This window comes from Pristis pectinata, chromosome 6, assembly GCF_009764475.1.
Source record: "Pristis pectinata isolate sPriPec2 chromosome 6, sPriPec2.1.pri, whole genome shotgun sequence".
In the NCBI taxonomy this organism is placed as follows: Eukaryota; Metazoa; Chordata; class Chondrichthyes; order Rhinopristiformes; family Pristidae; genus Pristis; species Pristis pectinata.
The window spans coordinates 52,637,633-52,656,949 of NC_067410.1; the positions used below are offsets into that span (position 1 = coordinate 52,637,633).

The following is a 19,317-nucleotide window of genomic DNA, read 5'->3' on the forward strand; positions in this document are numbered from 1 at the left end:
GGGAGATCGGCGGTGGAGAGAGTCAGCAGCTTTAAATTCATGGGCGTTAACATATTGGATGACCTGCCCTGGGCTTAGCACATGCAGTAGATGCAATCATAAGGAAAGCGCACCAGCGTCTTTACTTTCTTAGGAGGTTCCACATGTCACCAAACACTTTAACAAGCTTTTACAGATGTACTGTTGAAAGTATCCTGACTGGCTGCATCGTGGTCTAGTATGGCAATTTGAATGCGCAGGAACATAAGAAGCTGCAGAGAGTAGTGGATTGTGCCCAACACATCATGGGCACATTCCTTCCCACCATTGGTAGCATCTACAGGAGGTGCTGTCTCAAGAAGATAACATCTGTCATCAAAATCCTCACCTCTGGGCCATGCCATCTTTTCATAGCTACCATTGGGCAGGAGGTACAGAAGCCTGAAGTCCCACACCACCAGGTTCAAGAACAGCTACTTCCCTTCAACCATTCAGTTCTTGAACCAACCAGCAAAACCCTAATCACTACAGTTTAGCAACACTATGACCAGTCTGATCACTGCACTGTTATTTTTTTGTTCTAATTGTGTTTTTTTGTAAAAATTGTGTACAATTTATGTAAATTTGTTTTTCTTGTGATGCTGCTGTAAATAAGTTTTCATTGCACCTTTGCATGCATGTACTTGTGCATATGACAATAAACATCTGAGTAATCCAATGGAAGTCAATTATATTATAGTACATATTGTTACATTTAATGATTGTCTGTTGTATGCTTGGCATACTCTGCCGCAGAATACTGCCCTCTGGATTGATGTGATCAGCGTGTGTGAACTTGGCTATGTGGGTGGTCAGAGGAATTTTGAAATCAAGCCTAATTCGGTAGCTCTTGGTGATCTTGAACATTGTATCACAGTATCCAGACGGATGTCTGGAGGGCAAAGAGATTGTGAGAGTCTTCTCCTGTCAGTGCTCTGGTTGTCCAGATTTTATCCTCATTTGCACTCTGGATGCCCAGATTTTATCCTCATTTGCACTCTGGATGCCTGGCTGAGATTCCAGACTAATGAGTGAGCTAGATACTGAATCTCAGGATTTCTGAACAATCAGATACTGGATTATCAGTTTTATTGTCTTGTACTGGGCTAATACTTACTTAGTACAATGTAGTGGAGTGTAAAATACTTAATAACTGTTTATGATTAATTTAAAATTATTAACTTTATTTTGGTGTTTTCATCCCATTGCAGCCATAATGATTCCATTCAGTGCATTGCATATAACCCAGTAACTCACCAGCTGGCTTCCTGTTCTTCCAGTGATTTTGGTAATTTGTTCTTTAATATTTTCAAAACCTAAATAAAAAACTTAAAATTAATGCTTTCTTATAAAATTTAATAATAATAAACCTTTCTTGTTGGTGACTTTGGATATGAGCAGCTAGAATTCACTGTACAGAAAGAATCTGGCAATCATAGAGACTTTTACAATAAGGTGGCAAGGATTTTGACATTGATTTTATAGCCAATGCATGTGGAACTCTTGAGTGCTAGTGTGATCCAGGACAAACGTGCATGATATGTTTATGGCTTGAGGAATTTTGGTTTTGTCATTGAGCTGCAGGCATAGCTGCAGACTCTGCAGAACACATTAGAAATAGGGAAGGTTATCTGGATGCTTTGTGAGGCAGAGACTCACTACAACATAGGGTGTTGATTTGGTCAGGGATAGGAGAGTATGACCGCAAGTGAGGCAGGTAAGGGGAACAGTAAGGTTGGACTGCAGGATCCTGAACCTTTGGAATTGTCCAATGGGTATGAGGTTCTTTCAGCTGTTTGGATGAAAGTTAAGGTCATAGAGTGGGTGCGCTAACTGAATCAGTGCCCTGGTCGGGAAGCTATTCAAACTGGGGCAGCGAATGACAATGTAGTGCTAGAATGTTACAGAGTGAGAAGGATTTATAATGTTTTCTTTTGCAGTAAAGAGCAAGAGTCCAGAAGACTGTGTTGCCTGTCCAATACCAAAGTTCAGGATATCTGTTCTGGGCTGATATATACTTTGATCCCCTTGTATTAAAAGCCTGCTTTCCATGGCTGTCCCAGTGATAGTAATACCTTTGAGTTTCATGAAAAAAGACCCACAAATCCAGGCTTCTGCAGAATTTCTCCATTTAAGTACTAATCTGTTTTATTATTCTTTTTCATGAACAACTTCATTTTCCTACATTGTACTCCATTTGCCAGCTTTTTGCAGACTCACTTAACCCATCAATACCTTTCTGTAAATTCTGTGTACCCTCCTTTAGTTGCCACCACTCATCCTGCACCTGGTGATGATATGTTAAGCTCCCGGCTTTCCTATCCAGTGTTATGTACCAACAACAAAAGAAACATGTATAAGTGTTAGAAACTATTTTATTAATAACTATTTCTGATAATAAGAAAAATAAAAATGTTAGAATGTTAGAGGAAAAAAAAGTGTTAGATCTTAAGCATTAACCCCAAAAACTAAACTCGAAGTGTGTGTGTGTGTGTGGCAAATTTCCAAACTCCAAGTCCAGGAATAGTTCTCAAAGTTCAGTTCAGCAAGCCGTAAGGTGAAACGTGAGCAAAGGTTTCTGCAAAACCACCGTTGACTGAAGAGAAAATGTAGAGAGAAAATAGACAGTAATTATGAAATCCAAATGTTTCACGATGGAACCCATACGACACCTCAATCACTGATGATCTCCATTCCTTTGTTCCGAAGTATCTGCCACCTCGAAAGGCATTCGAGACATGGCCATCCACACAAATACCTGTTTCCTTCTACAGGTTAACGACAAAGTGGACACCACTGGATTATTCCAAAATTTCCATACATGGATTGTAGTGACAGACACAGTTATTGTTTTTCATTCATCGATACAGAGACCAACAGGCAGGGTCTCTCTCTCTCTCTCTCTCTTTCTTTCTCTTTCTCTTTCTCTTTCTCTCTCTCATGCTCGCTCGCTCCCCTGCTCCACCCACCCACCCCCGGGCTGTCTGCTCCAAAACGTCAGCACATCATTATCTTGTTGCCGTGGTGACGCCATCCACACACACAGTGCTATGCCTTAAAGGGACATTCACCAATAGTGACCTAATCCATAACACCAAGCATTTTTCATTCCTGTTACTCACGTTCCAATATCAGAACCATCCATTCTGCTGGTTCCCTTCGTTCTCTGTCACAGTGGGGAAAACTTCTAATGCTCCTCCCATCCCTTCCCCTAAAATCTTTTATTCTTTAGTTTTACTATTTTCCCATATGACCTCACTCAACTCATGTTGTCCAGTTGACATCAGAGGGACCTGGTTGACCTTGTATACATCACTGAACTTTAATGTGTAGATACAGCAAGCAGTTGGGAAGGCAAATTGTATATTAGAATTGTTTTATTATTGTCACATGTACCAAGGTACAGTGGAAAAACTTGTCTTGCATACCGTTCTTACAGATCAATTCATTACACAGTGTATTGAGGTAGTACAAGGTAAAACAATAACAGTGCAGAGTAAAGTGTAACAGAGAAAGTGCAGTGCAGGTAGACAATAAGGTGCAAGGTTATAACGAAGGAGATTATGAGGTCAAGAGTCCATTTTACAGTACTAGGGAGTTGTTCAATAGTCTTATAACAGCAGGATAGAAGCTGTCCTTGAGCCTGGTGGTACATGCTTTCGGGCTGTTGTATATTCTGCCTGATGGGAGAGGGGAGAAGAGAGAATGTTTGGGGTGGCTAGGGTCTTTGATTATGCTGGCCACTTTACCGAGGCAGTGAGAAGTATAGATAGAGTCCAGGGTGGAGAGGCTGGTTTCTGTGATGTTCTGAGCTGTGTCCACAACTCTCCGCAGTTTCTTGCAGTCATGGGCAGAGCAGTTGCCTTACCAAGCCATGATGCATCTGGACAGGATGCTTTCTATGGTACATCGATAAAAATTGGTGAGTGTCAATGGGACATGCCAAATTTCTTTAGCTTCCTGAGGAAGTGGTGCTGGTGAGCTTTCTTGGCCTTGGTTTCAAGGGAATTTGAGTACAAGAGTTGGGATGTCTTTTTTCTAATTTATAGAACCGTGGTGAGACGACATCAGGAATGTTGTGTACAGCTCTGGTTTCTCTTCCTAAGTTCATTACAACAGGGAATGCAATGAGGGTTCACTGATTGGATTCCTGGAATAGTGAGACTACCATACAAGAAGAGGTTCAACAGATTGGGCCTATAGTTTAGAAGAATCTCACTGAAACATACAGAAGTTTTATGGGCTCTACAGAGTGGATGCAGAGTTGGTATTTCCTCTGGTTGGGATGTCTAGGACCATGAATCACAAGCTCAAAATAAAAGTTGACTGTTCATGATAGCGATGAGAAGAGGGTGGTATTCTCTATCCAAGGGCTCTGTGAAGGCCCAGTTACTGAGAATATTCAAGATAGAGACCTGTAGCTTGTTAAATACTGTGAATCAAGGGAAATGGGGTTAGTGCAAAAAAAGTGCTGCTGAGGTAAAAGAACAGTCTTATTCAATGGCAGAACAGGCGCAAGTAGCTGAATGGCCTCTTGTTTCTATTTCTTATATTCTAATGTTCTGACTGACTTACTGAATTCATATATTGTGAGATTAGAATTCCCACATTTTGTAATAATTTATTTTTCTTTGGTGTTTAAATTTGATTATAGGTTTGTGGTCTCCAGAGCAAAAATCTGTCTCCAAGCACAAAGTCAATAGCAAAATCACATGCTGCAGGTAACCAGTCTTTGCTACATTTATCAATGCTGTTTAGTTTTAAAGATGTTTCCAATGCTAATGTCAATTCACAGTGGCTACAAACTGTTTTAGCTCCACACTTGCACAAAACAACATATTGTAAGACTGCAATGGCATTTCCTTTGATACAATTACATGTTTATTAACGTAGATTTGCAATGTTGTTTTTAATTTAGACAATTTTCCTTTGTGCTAGTCAAATGATTACTGTGCAGTTGAAAAGGACTCCAGATTTATTAAGTTTTAAAATATTTTTGCAACAGTCAACAGTTTTAGAGAATCAGAAATATTTAAATATGTTTGTGTCTGTATATGATACAGTTCCAACTTTTGATTAATGGTAAAATTTGCAAATTTTTGGTAAACTTCCCAAGTACTTCTAAACCTTACCATTTTCTGAAGTAGGACATCAGAGTTAGGAAGGTAGCATTTTGGTTTTGCATATTTGTGGCTGCAACAGATTTTTAATGCAGCCTGTTTATTCAAGGCCTTCTTAAATAAGCGTCAGGTAGGAATTCCCTTCAGGGTGAGCTAAAGCAGTGGCTGACCTATGTAAACAATAGGGTAGGATGGGATGTTGCCATCCATCCTAGATTTTGGGAGATTCATCTTCCTATCCACAGTTTACCAGAAATATTTTGTTGTTGTAATTGGATTAGTGAAACTGAGAATTGTTCTGAGGACTTGTGGTCATGATCTGGGTATTACTGCAAGTATTACAATTATCGCTCATACTTTAAGGCGTCATCAACTTTAAATTTTGAATTACCCTTCTAAAGCGTTGCATTTAAGCAGAATTACTGAGCTCAAATCCCATTTTATGTGACCTATATGCCAGAGAAACAGGAGCAGCAGCAGGCTATACAATGGAACCTAAATTATTCAGCGAGCTTAAGAGGAAGCTGGACCATCCTAGCACTACCTGCTAAACAAAGTTTTTAGTTCATAGGATAGTCGGGCAGGTGCTGTCTTATGGAAACCAGAGAAAATTAGTCAAAGTGATGAGTTAGTATTAGTAAGGAATTAGTAAAGAAGGAGTTGTATTAGTAAAGAAATTCATGCACTGGAACTTTGTCCCATGAAAAACAAATTTTTTTTTAAATGTTCTCTTTTTTGGCTATACTTTGCTAGTTGGACAAATGATGGTCAGTACTTGGCTATTGGCTTGTTCAGTGGTATTGTCAGTATCCGAAGTAAGAATGGAGAAGAGAAAGTGAGAATTGAGCGATCTGGTGGTGTCCCAATATGGTCAATTTGCTGGAATCCATCCAAGTAAGTAAAGAGAATCAATTATGAAAATGTAAAACAATATATTCAGTTGCTGATGTACATGTAGTGCAAAACAGGGAAGTAAAAAAAAACAAAAATGCAAAGGTAATTTTTTAAAAGTAATTTAGAATTCTGCCTAAATTGAACAGTATTTTCTTCAGTACCCAGTTAATTAACTTTATGGAGTTGCAAACGGTAGTAAACTCTTTGAGAGTTTTGGAATGAATATTCTTCAAAGCCAGGTAAACTTGCCAAAAGAATCATTGCACTCAGTGTTGAACAGCTAAGACCTAGTGATAGTTATTTAGATTTATATTGTTGCGAATTATCAATATTGATATTGAAACACGTTACAAACAGTGTTCGTTCCCAAAATGCCCATTGATTGTGAGAAGTTGGTTTAAAACCTATTCAAATGAATCAGATGAAATTTTATTCTCTCCCGTCTGTTAGACCATGTGGAATTGTATTTGAGCAGTTATATTCTATTTGTAATTTGTTTCGTTCTCCAGCAAAAAAAAAATCTATCATTTGTGACTCATTAGCACTGGTTAGGAGTCTGATGCAGAAAGCAGAAAAAAACAATAAAGTTCATAATACTGCGTTGGTCATGCATTTCTGACATTGTACATTTTTAATACAAGTGACCTGGATCTTATCTTGACCTTGGGAGCTGTCTTAGTTAATTTGCTTGTACTCCATGTGGCTCTGTGGGCTCTCCCAGGTACTATGGTTTCCTCCCACATTTCAAAGACTTGCTGGTTGATGGATTAATTGGCCACTGTAGTGCAGGTGAGTGGCAGGGAAATGAGGGGGGAGAGGGAAGGATTGATGGGGATGTGTGGGGGGAAAATTGGGATCAGTACAGATGTGTGCTTAATAGTCAGCGCAGACATTGTGGGCCTAGGTGCCTGAATCCACAATGCGGCTATCTACATTCTCCCCTTAAGGACTCCATGCTTCAGTTAAGTGTATTTTAGATTTAAAGATACAAAACTTATCCCTTCCAAGTTCCCTGAAGTTAGGGTTTATTGCCCTTGAATAGGAGTTGAACATCAAATTTCTGAGCCAAGAAGTCGGTGAATAGTTGGCAGAGAGTATTAACAATAGTTTTATTATAGATGATCCCATATGTCATGTATTAAATTATATAAATATTTGATGTGCTGTCAACTAATACTGTCTGAAGATTTATTTTGCGTCTTACAGAGATGAACACACTGACATTCTTGCTGTGGCAGACTGGGGACAGCGACTTTCTTTCTACCAACTGAGTGGCAAACAAGTATGTTTGAGAAACATTTATGTACTTAGTAGAAAGGCACAGGAATGTGTAACAAATGAGTTTATTTTATCTGTATATCTAAGTCTTCAGTTTATAAAATCTGTATATAATCACCAGGTATGAAAGCTCCATCTACCTATCATAGTTTCCATGTCAGATTGTCAAAAAAATACCTGTGGATTTCTTCTTCTGCATTCCTATAGATAAATCATTATCAAATCAAAAACGACGAGATGTAGAGTGTATGAAATGAACTGAAAGTAAGTGTGTGAAATAAGCTCAATAAATTAGCAACAGTGTAATAATTAGCCATGCTTAGTAAAAATCCAGCAATGAAAGAAAAGAGATGAATCACTCTTTTTTTTTCTTCCTTCAACAAACTCAACAATACACCCAGTGTTGGTTAGATCACTGACTTCAGTACACTGGCAATTGTAGGGCCAGAAGTGTCTCATTGAAATTATCTGTAGATATTGGATAGTTTCTGAGAAGTATAGAATTGCAAATGTTTTGGAGAAACTTTAAAAATTAGGGACAAAAATAGCGGACACTGATAAGCGTGGATTGATTAGGGAAAGCCAACATGGATTTGTTAAAGACAAATTGTTTTTTTTAAATGAGTTAACAGAGTCAATGAAGGAACTGCATGTTGATATAGTAAATATGGGCTTTCAAAAAGTGTTTGATAAAGTGTGTCATCAAGTGTGCCAATAGCATAAAAGAGGCCATAGCAGCAGGGATAAGAAATTATAACTTAGTGACAGAAACAGTGAAAGGTTTTTGTTTGGACTGCAGGGGGTACAATGTAGTTCACCAAGGCTCAGTACTAGGACTACAGTTTTTCTAAATATACTGTATGTTAATGACTTTGATTTCGGTTTACCGGACACAGTTTCCAAATTTAGAGATGTCAATAAAACCTGGAAGGGTAGGGACTGTGAAGAGGATACAAAAGAAGTATTTTGTGAACATGTGGCAGATAAATATCTAACTCAGAAAATGCAGTGTTATATTTTGAACGAGGCGAGGCGATATAAATTTGAGGGCACAATTCTAAAAGGGATACAAGAACACAGAGGTCATAAGTATTTATGTAAGTGTTGGAAGTAACTGTTTGAGAAAATGGTTAAATAAGCATGTTGTATCATGTGTTTTTATAAATAGATTCATGGAGGAGCAAATAAGTCATGATGAACCTTTATAAAAGACTGGTTTAGCCATAACTGAACTGTTATGTTCAGTTCTGGGCACATGACTTTGGAAAAATGTGAAGCCTAGAGAGAGAGGGTAGAAAAGATTTGCTAGCATGATTCTGCAGAGGAGGGTTAGATGGAGTGGATAGACTGGCCAACTCTAATTTCGCCTTGGGACAGAGTAGGTTAAAAATAGGCCTGGTCTACTCAATATCTCCTTATGTGGCAAATCCATCATCCCATGAACCAGTGCGGTGAATCTTTGTTGTAGCCCCTTGATGGTGAATGTATTCTACTTTAGGTAAGGAGACCAAATTCTACCAAATACTCCAGGTGTGGTCTCATTAAGGCATGTTTACACATGTATTCAAATTTTGTTGTACTTAAAAGCCCTCATATATTTACCTTGCCATCTACTTTATAGACGTGGAAGTGGGTGAGGTTCTCAATGAGTACTTCTCTTCAGTATTTACCAAGGAGAGGGGTCTTGATGACGCTGAGGACAGTGTTGGTAAGGGTAATGTTCTAGAATATGTAGATATCAAGAGAGAGAATGTGTTGGAGCTGTTAGAAAATATTAGGACAGATAAGTCCCCGGGGCCTGACGGAATATTCCCCAGGCTGCTTCGTGAGGCTAGGGAGGTGATTGCTGAACCATTGGCTAGGATCTTTGAGTCCTTGTTGTCCACGGGGATGATACCGGAGGATTGGAGGGTGGCAAATGTTGTCCCCTTATTCAAAAAAGGTAGTCGGGATAGTCCAGGAAATTACAGACCAGTGAGCCTTACGTCTGTGGTGGGTAAGCTGCCAGAAAGGATTCTAAGAGATAGGATCTATGATCATTTAGAGAATCATGGACTGATTAGGGACAGCCAGAATGGATTTGTGAAGGGAAGATCTTGCCTCACAAGCCTGATAGGGTTCTTTGAGGAGGTTACCAGGAAGATCGATGAGGGTAGTGCAGTAGATGTGGTCTGCATGGATTTTAGTAAGGTGTTTGACAAGGTTCGGCATGATAGGCTTCTTCAGAAGGTCAGAGGCCAAGGGATCCAGGGCGGCTTGGCTGTGTGCATTCAGAATTGGCTTGCCTGTAGAAAGCAGAGGGTTGTGGTGGAGGGAGTGCATTCGGATTGGAGGGCTGTGACTAGTGGTGTCCCACAAGGATCGGTTCTGGGACCTCTACTTCTTGTGATATTTATTAATGGTTTACATGAGGGGGTGGAAGGGTGGGTTAGCAAGTTTGCAGATGACACAAAGATCGGTGGTGTTGTGGATAGTGTGGAGGGCTGTCGAAGCTTGCAGAGGGATATTGATAGGATGCAGAGCTGCGCTGACAAGTGGCAGATGGAGTTCAATCCGGAGAAGTGTGAGGTGGTACACTTTGGAAGGACAAAGTCCAAGGCAGAATACGAGGTAAATGGCAGGATTCTGGGCAGTGTAGAGGAGCAGAGGGATCTGGGGGTTCATATCCACAGATCACTGAAAGTTGCCACACAGGTGGATAGGGTAGTTAAGAAAGCTTATGGGATGTTAGCTTTTGATAAGTCGTAGGATCGAGTTTAAGAGCCACGAAGTAATGATGCAGCTTTACAAAACTCTGGTTAGACCACACTTAGAGTACTGTGTCCGGTTCTGGTTGCCTCATTATAGGAAGGATGTGGAGGTGTTGGAAAGGGTGCAGAGGAGATTTACCAGGATGCTTCCTGGATTAGAGAGTATGGATTATGAGGAGAGACTAAAGGAGCTAAGGCTTTACTCATTGGGGCGAAGGAGACATGATAGAGGTATACAAAATATTAAGAGGAATGGATAGAGTGGACAGCCAGCACCTCTTTCCCAGATCACCAATGCTCAATACAAGAGAGCATGGCTTTAAGGTAACTGGAGGGGCGGGTGAGGGGGTGATGTTCAAGGGAGATGTCAGAGGGAGGTTTTTCACCCAGAGAGTGGTTGGTGCATGGAATGTGCTGCCTGGGGTGGTGGTGGAGGCTGATACGTTGGTCAAGTTCAAGAGATTGTGAGATGAGCATATGGAGGCATTTAAGACAGAGAGATATGTGAGAGGAAGAGGTTAGATAGTCTTAGGAGTGGTTTGAAGGTCGGCACAACATGGTGGGCCGAAGGGCCTGTATTGTGCTGTATTGTTCTATGGTTCAAATAATTAACTGATTTAAAAAAAAGGCATACAGGATGTTATCCTTTATCAGCTGAGGAGTTAAATACATGAACTGGTTGTTTATGCTAAAAGTGCATTCAATATTGGTTAGGCTGCAGTTTGAGTACAAGATGAATTTGATTGCATTGGAGGTACAGAGCAGATCTTTGGGGCTCAAAATTCTAGCTAAGAGAAAAGATGGTGTAATTGGAGTTGTTCTCTTTCGAACAGAGGGAGCTGAGGGGAAACAATTGTTAGATTAAGTAAGAAGAACCTATTTCCCTTAGTAGAGGGATCAAAAACTGGAAGCATAGATTTAAAGTAATTAGTAAAAGGATGTTATTTTTACCCAGTGGGTTGTAGGAGTCTGGCTCTGACTTGCCTTTCTACATCAATCCCATTTACTAGCACTTGGTCCATAACCTTCTTTGCCTTGGCAATTCAAGTGCTTGTCCAGATATCTCTTCTAATAGAACAATTACCCCTGCACCCACCTCCTTCCAGAAATCAATCTGGTTTGTGCACTCCTATTGTATATCATGAAATTTCTTGTTTTGTGGCAGCAGTACAGTGCAAAGACATAAAATTAGTATAACTTACAAAATAAATTAATAGTGCAAAAAGAGGAATGACGAGGTAATGTTCATGGACCGTTCAGAAATCTGATGGTGGAGGGGAAGAAGCTGTTCCTAAATTGCTGAGTGTCGGACTTCAGGCTCCTGTACCTCCTCCCTGATGGTAGTAACGAGAAGAGGGCATGTACTGGATGGTGAGGGTCCTTAGTGATGGATGCCACCTTCCTGAGGTACTGCCTCATGTTCTTGGTGGTGGGGAGAGTTGTGTGCATGATGGAGTTGGCTGAGTCGACAACCCTCTGTAGCCTCTTGCGAGCCTGCGCATTGGAGCCTCCATACCTGGCAGTGATGCAACCAGTCAGAATGCTCTAACCCCCCCTCCCCCATACATCTATAGAAATATAGAAATTTGCAAGAGTCCTTGGTGACATACCAAATTTCCCCAAACTCCCAACGAAGTAGAGCTGCTGGCGTGCCTTCTTCATGATTGCATCAATGTGGTGGGCCCACCACATTGAGATGTTGAGGCCCAGGGACTTGAAACTGATCATGCTTTCCACCCCTGACCCCTCAATGAGGACTGGTATCTGACTTCCCTTCCTGAAGTCCACTATCAATTCTTTGGTCTTGCTGACATTGAGTGCGAGGTTGTTGTTGCGACACCACTCAACCAGCCAATCTATCTCACTCCTGTACACCACCTTGTCGCCATTTGAGATTCTACCAACAACAGTAGTGTTATCAGTGAATTTATGGATGGCGTCCTAGAGCTAGATTTACAGAAGATTAATATGCAGGTACAGCACATTGTTAGAAAAGCTAACAGAGAGCTAGGGAAGTTGAATACAAAAATAGGGAGGATGAGCTTCTATTAAATAGTGGATTGGTGAGATTACATATGGGGTATTGTATACATTAACATTCTTCCTTAAATAAGATCAATAATGCATTGGAAGCAATTTATAGAAGGTTTACTGGAGTAATAGCTGGAATGGGCAGATTGTCTTATGAGGACAGCCTGAATTTTTGTCAGCTAGAATTTAAGAGTGAGTGAGGTCTTGACTGAAAGATATAAGATCCTGAGAGGTTTTTACAGGGTGGATGTGGAAAGGATGTTTCCTCTTGTGGGAGTATCTTGATTGAGGGGTCACGAGTTGAAGACAGATGAGCCAATCTTTTTTCTCTTAAAAGGTCATGAGTCTTTGAAACTTTCTTCAAAGGTTGATGGAAGCAGAGTCTTCTGAATTCTTTAGAGGAGGACAAATTGATAAGTGAACACCTCAATGTGAGTAGAAGGGAATGTGAAGTTGAGGTTACAATCATATCGGGCCAAGTGACCTTCTCTTGCCTATAATTGATGTTTATAAGTGACTGGTCCATTTTCTGGTCAATGGTGATCTCTAGGATATTGATAGTGGGGGACTGGGAATGATAATGTTGATGAGTGTTCAGGATGGTGATCTGACCCTCTTGTGGAAACTGGCCATTTCCCAGCAGTTGTGCAAATATGAATATGACTTGTCACTTATTAACCCGTGCCTCAATGTTGTCTCGGTGTTGCTGTATGCAGGTCTGGGCTACTTCATTTTCTGAGGAGTTGCGAATATCAGAATGGAGAGAAGGTCATTGATTGAGCATCTGATATTGGCTGGGTATAGAATACAGACTGAAAATTCCTTGTCTCAGTTATGAATGTTTGGAATTCTCCATCCTGGGAGCTATCAGAACACAGATTTTGAGGCAATAATGGAATCAATGGTTATGGAGATCATGTGGGAAGTTGGATTTGTTAGAGAATCAGGCATGATGTTATTACATGCCGGCTAGATGAGAGCTCTCAAAGCCTATTCTTGCTTCTGTCTCATGACGTGTTCTTTATCAAATCTTTTGTCATACCTTGCTGGTTTCTTAAGCTCTCCTGAACTGCAGGCTTCATTGCAGCAAGGCATTTCTCTTTAAGTCTAATATTGTCTTTAACCATTTGATTGGTTGCAGAGTGGGTTACTTCTCATTTGGAGCTTTATTTCTTAAAAGAGTAAATGTTGAAAATTATGGAATATTTATTAAATCATTTGCCTTTTTTCACATTCTGGCAAAACTTTTAATCAAATTTCTCCAATGTACGTTACAATTATCTAATTCGATTCAAGGCACTAGTTTATGACACGACACTCAAACTCCGTGTGTTCACATTGTGTTCACCTTTTTCTACAGGACCCCTTTCTAGGACATTATTAATTCTGTCCTATTCCACAAAAGATCTAAAATCATCTGCTCCTAGTTCATTGCATTGTATCATTCTCCAGCATGTAGCCCTGAAAGTGTTCTCTGAACTTATTTTCTAAAGTACATTTGCGAGTCTATGTGAAGGTTGAAATTCTCCATAACTGTTGTTTTACTCTTGCAATAAGCTGCTTATTTCTTGATTAATCATCTCTCTGATGTTCTAGCTGCTGTCATTTGGGTGCTGCAAGATCCTCCCACCATTTTTGCTTTTGTCCTTTATACTCATACTGATTCCACTGTCTGTTTTTCTGAATTGACATCTGTTTCAAATACTGCTGTTAGATTGTTTATTTATCAGACCAGTCACACTGCATTCCCCTCCACACACAGTCTTGTTCTGCCCTTTACGAACACCAAGTACCCTGGACATTTGGTTCCAATTTTGATTACCACACAACCTTGTCTCTATAATTGCTGTTAGATCAAACCCATTTTCTTTACTTTTCTTTACTATTTGTCTACCTGATAAAAATGCATTAGATGAAGCAATGCTGAAACTTTACCCTCAAGATTTTGAATTTTGGTTTCTACACTAGTTTTCCAACACTCCTAGCAGAACCTTGTTCCTGGATGTTCCTTCCATTAATTTTGGTTCTACTTGAACCATGTTAATTACATTCTCTCCCTTCTTGTTTTAGGTTCTTCTCCAGACGTGTCATCATAGCCCTCAGAAATCCTAGTCACAGCTGCAGAGAGCAGTATCTGTACCCCTGGCCAAACGCTACTGTCACCATGTTCCTTTTCACAGCTTCATTTAAATGGTTTTTCATACCATGGTCCTGTGGTCAGATTGCCCATCCTTCATATGGTCCTTGTTCACATACATGCAGGTAGTAAGTACCCTATACCTAATGGAGAACACTGGGATTCCTCATCTCTTCTGTTACCTGTTACCAAATCTAAATGGGTGATTGCCCTCTGAATCAAGTTGTGTTGGTAACTCAGATGTTTCCTGCTGTATTTGCTTCTAACTACAGCTCAACTTTGAATTGAAGGTCCTTGAGATGGAGGCATTGTTGATATTTTTGATCTTCCCCAACTCCCACATGTTGCAATAACAGCATGTCACCTGCCTCTCTTCCCCATTAAATCTTGATTTGATTTTTTAAAAATGGTTTATTTTAACTAATTAATCTACTGTATTTATTGTTTGATTCTACCTAATTGTTTGTTTAATTCACTAGCTATCTTGAAGAATAAAAATAAGACTGGAATATGCAGTGACATCACTTTTTTTTATGATTTGTCTCCTCTGTCACTTCTTTTTTTCACTCCTTTCCCTTCTTGTTTTCTCATTTTCTTTTTTCACCTTCTCTCCTTTTCTCTCTCTTTTTCACTTTCCTTTTCTTTCTCTTTTTTGCTATATCTCCTCTGTCTCTCTCTCCTCACTCAGTCTCTCCTTTTTCTCTCTCTCCTTTTTCTCTTTCCCATTCTCTGCCTGTTTTATGCTTGGCACAGACATTGCGAGCCTGAGGGCCTGTTCCTGTGCTGTTCTATGTATATTTCCCTGCCTATCCTTTCCACTGATTAAAGGATCTAAAAATGTGAAAAAAAGCCTTCAGAAATCGTGAAAGTGCTATGCAGTGGTTTATAGTCAGGCCTTTCCTTTCCATTGCTTGCTGCCACTGGCGCTGGCTTGCAGAATAACCAAGGTAGTGGGATCTTAGCTTAGTGCAGCAGATTTAGAAATTTTCTTATGAGAGATCATTGACCTGAAAAGTTAGCTCTGTTTCTTCGTAGATGTTGCCTAACCTGCTGAATGTCTTTTTAAGGTTAAAATATTTTTTTGACTATATAAGCCTTTTAGCTGACAACTGTATGCACATTGAGCTTAAAAATTAGGTTTTTTGGATACATCTTTAAAATGCATTTGAATTGTTGCTTTAGTGTTTAATGAGTTCAGATTGTGCTATGCAATATCAGTAATGAGCATAGGATCACATTCCAATGTAATTTTCTTGCTCTCATTTAGTATTTCAATGTATGTGTTCAATGTATCCACTGTATCACTTTAGAACATGTTGCTGTTATGTTGCACATAGTTACATCATGTAAACGTTTATAGGTTGCCCATTGGAAGTAACCTTTGTATCGAATTAACAAAGTTATTGTCATTGGGAATTCTCAAGTTGAATAACTAAATATTATTTCCATTTAAGTTATTAAAACTAGATTGTTTGAAGTTGAAAATCTTCTTCAAATGCATTGATTACATTTCTCAGAACATTAAATTGTATTTTAATTCCAGATTGGAAAAGACAGAGCATTGAATTTTGACCCTTGTTGTGTCAGCTACTTCACAAAGGGAGAGTATATCGTGATGGGAGGCTCAGATAAGCAAGTCTCTTTGTATACCAAAGATGGAGTTCGGCTTGGTTGTATTGGAGAACAGCAATCCTGGGTCTGGACCTGCAGGGTGAAGCCAGATTCCAATTATGTTGTAAGATCATTTTCATTTCACCTTTGATGTATATCAATTTTTGTGGCCACTTTTTACGATATTTTATGCACCCAATCCACTCAGTGTTTCTTTTTAATTATAATGCAAAGCTTGATTCTTCCAGCAGTACTCATCAGATCATCTATTGTCCTGCATGGTAGCACGACAGTAGATTATCTCATGAGTACTGCTGGGAGAATCAAGCTTTGTTGCATTATTTGACAAACATAGTGACAGCTTAAGATTGATTCCTTTGCTTCTGCAAGTATACACGGAGAAATGTAAAGTGCTTCCTATTCAGGCTTGTGCAGTATCTTAAAGAACCAGTAACTAAGAAATTCGATTCAGCATCCATTGCCTATTTTATGGTGCAGCAGACGAAGAACCTGCACACTGAGTCTGAAACGCAACACCTGTTATAGCAGTAAAGGGCATATGTAAAGTTGCCAGGTACCCAAATAAAAGGCCTTCTGCCTGCAAGATTAGATAGCCTTGAAACAGCTGGTTTGTCTTGCATTCTGGGAGCTCAGGCCTACACTTGACTTAGAATGTGGTCTTTAAAGGAATAGCTGCTTGGTCATGAAAGCAGGCATGCTGCTCTTAATCCAACATTAAAGGTTCCCCCATGACTAGTATCACCTGGAGCTACCTTCTGACCTGGTCACTTTTCTTCAATTACACAATTGCATCTTCAAACACGCATCTTTGGGCAATATTCCTCGATCCCTGTTGCTTGTTAGAGTGACTGAATTAAGAATGAGCCTTAATATTAGTCTGCCTTGTGTCTCACAGTTCAAGTTTAAGGGTTCAGTCCTGAGACCCAAATGTGCAAAAGTAGTAATGCTCAAGTTTTGAGGTTCGTGTGCTTCAATTGATTTAATAGAGTTGTTAAGCCTCCCAACTGTGAAGGTAAGCAAAGAATTATACTTATTGCCACTCCATATCTAGCTTAGCGATTTCTCTTTTGCTTTGGTTAATTTGTGCAGGTGAGCACACTCATGATGGTTCCTATGATTGCGAAGTCAAAGTAATGATTTAAATAGTAATTGGATATAATTCATAGGAATACAGGAACCGGTCACTGACCCCCTTAAAACAGGTCTGTTAATTAATTAGATCAAGCCTCAGTTGTGTCTCAAAGCTTTGCATATTACTGCTTATATTTTGATGAAGAGAACTTGCAAATGGTTCTTTATTGTTTTCTAAGGTTGTAGGCTGCCAAGACGGTACAATAGCCTTTTACCAAATCATTTTTAGCACAGTACATGGCTTGTACAAGGACCGTTATGCCTACAGGGATAGCATGACTGATGTCATTGTCCAACATCTCATCACAGAGCAAAAAGGTGAGTCCGCAGACAGGTTTCAGCAGTTGCTACTGGTAACTGGGCTTTCCCATGCTATTTGCAGTTAAACTGATTGATCATTGTGATTACTAAGATACAATTATTGATACATCAGAGCCTGTAATGTGTAATTTACAGCCATGGAATCAACTCTCTGTGGATCGAGATAAGCATCAGATGTTCCAACAAATAGCTAAAAACTGCAGATCTGACACAGAGACAGAAATTAGCTGGAAATACTCAGTAGGTCAGGCCGTAACTATGAGAAGAGGAACAGATTTGACCCGAAAAATTAATTTTGTTTCTATTCTTACAAATGTGGCCTGACCTCCTGAGTATTTCCAGCATCTGCATTTTATTTTGATTTTCATAGAAAATGGCTGGATGTATAGTGAATCAGTGACTGTAAGGAGAAAAATCTGAAGATACAGAGTTCTGCTCCATTTATGGAACATTTATTGTCTTTATGGAATCTGACTGGCCTAATCATTTCAGCAATTTATGTATAGCATATTGACATTATGGCATAATTAACAGAAGTAATTATTTACATTGTTTAACAAAAGTGTAGGTTATTGCATGAAGTTCCAAATTAAATTAGAGTTTTGTTGGATGCAATGGTCATATAAATTCCAGCATAATATATTATTCTGTTGAAAAATGTGATACAAAATATTTAATTTAACTCATCCAGCATTATTCTTGAGATCAAATATATTTGAAGAAACATTGATTAGGAGGGCCTATTCTGCAAACAGTGGAATTTGGAAGAATGAGAGGTCTCATTTAAGGCAATAGCATTCTGAGAGGGAATAACAGGGTAGATCTAAGAGTCTAATTCTCCTGGCTAGATTGTCTGAAATTAGTGGGCATGGTCTCAAGCTATGATAGGTTCTAAGATACATCCTTAAGAGAAGAAAGCACAGCAGGTTTGTGGAGACCGCCTCCACCTGGAGATTGCCTTCCAAATTACACACTGTCGTGACTTAGAAATCTGTCATTGTTCCATCTTTATTGCTAAATTGAAACCTCAAGCACTCTATCCTATACTTTCACCAGAAAGCGGCTTATCACAACTTTCTCAAGAGAAATTAAGAGTGGGCATTAAATGCTAGTTTTGCCAGTATGTTTGTAAAAAGGTTTAAGGATCAGCTCTTTTGAACTGAGGTAAGTAATTAATTCACCTGGAGACATATGAACCTTTGGAATTCTCTCTAAGCACATAAAGCCATTCTCTACATAAGAACATTAGGCCATGTGGCCCCTCACACTTCTGCCGTTTGATAAAATCATGGCTGATCTTTTAACTCAGCTATGTCTTGAATATACTTGGCTTCCAAGCTCTCTCGGGTGAAGAATTCCAAATATTCTCTACATCTGGTGCAGAAATTTCTTCTCAGACCAGTGCTGAATGGTCAAACCTTTATTAGACACCTCACGAGGGAAAAGATCATTCCTGCATCTACCCTGTCAAAATCTTGTATGTTTCATTGATATCGCTTCTTATTCCACTAAACTTGAACAAATATAGATCCATTCTGCTTCATCTTATATCGGAGAACCATTCTCCTATTCTAGGAGTCAATCTGTTGAAGTTTTCTTGCACACTGTCTATTGCAGGTATATCTTTCCCTCGGTAGGGAGGCTAGACCTGCACACAATATGCTGAATGTGGTCTCACCAGGGCCCTGCATAATTGCAGTAATATGTCTTTAATCAGGTACTTAAATGATCTTGCAATAAAGGCCAACCTATCATTTACCTTTCTAATTGCTTGGTGCACCTGCATGATAAATTTCCATGATTTCATATAGAAGGACATCCAGGTCCCTTTCAAAACCAACACATTTCAATCTTTTACCATTTAAAAAAAAAATCTGCTTTGCTATTTTTGTTAGCAAAGTGGATGACTACATATTTTTTAATGTTATGTTGCATTGCCATGTCTTCACTCTTTCACAATCTATTTCCCTTTGAAGCCTGCATCCTCCTCACAATTCTCACTGCC

The 19,317-nt window shown here is 39.4% G+C and overlaps 1 protein-coding gene across 3 annotated transcripts in view; it reads left to right on the forward strand.

The window, feature by feature from the left end:
* Positions 1–19,317, forward strand: part of ift122 (intraflagellar transport 122 homolog (Chlamydomonas)) — a 163,510-nt gene that overhangs the window by 14,786 nt on the left and 129,407 nt on the right. For all 3 annotated transcript variants that reach the window (XM_052017942.1, XM_052017940.1, XM_052017941.1), the window contains 6 exons: positions 1,230–1,306; positions 4,673–4,739; positions 5,892–6,032; positions 7,239–7,314; positions 15,772–15,963; positions 17,171–17,309. In XM_052017942.1, the coding sequence (XP_051873902.1) occupies positions 1,230–1,306; positions 4,673–4,739; positions 5,892–6,032; positions 7,239–7,314; positions 15,772–15,963; positions 17,171–17,309 (692 nt within the window). The remainder of the gene's footprint in view (positions 1–1,229; positions 1,307–4,672; positions 4,740–5,891; positions 6,033–7,238; positions 7,315–15,771; positions 15,964–17,170; positions 17,310–19,317) is intronic.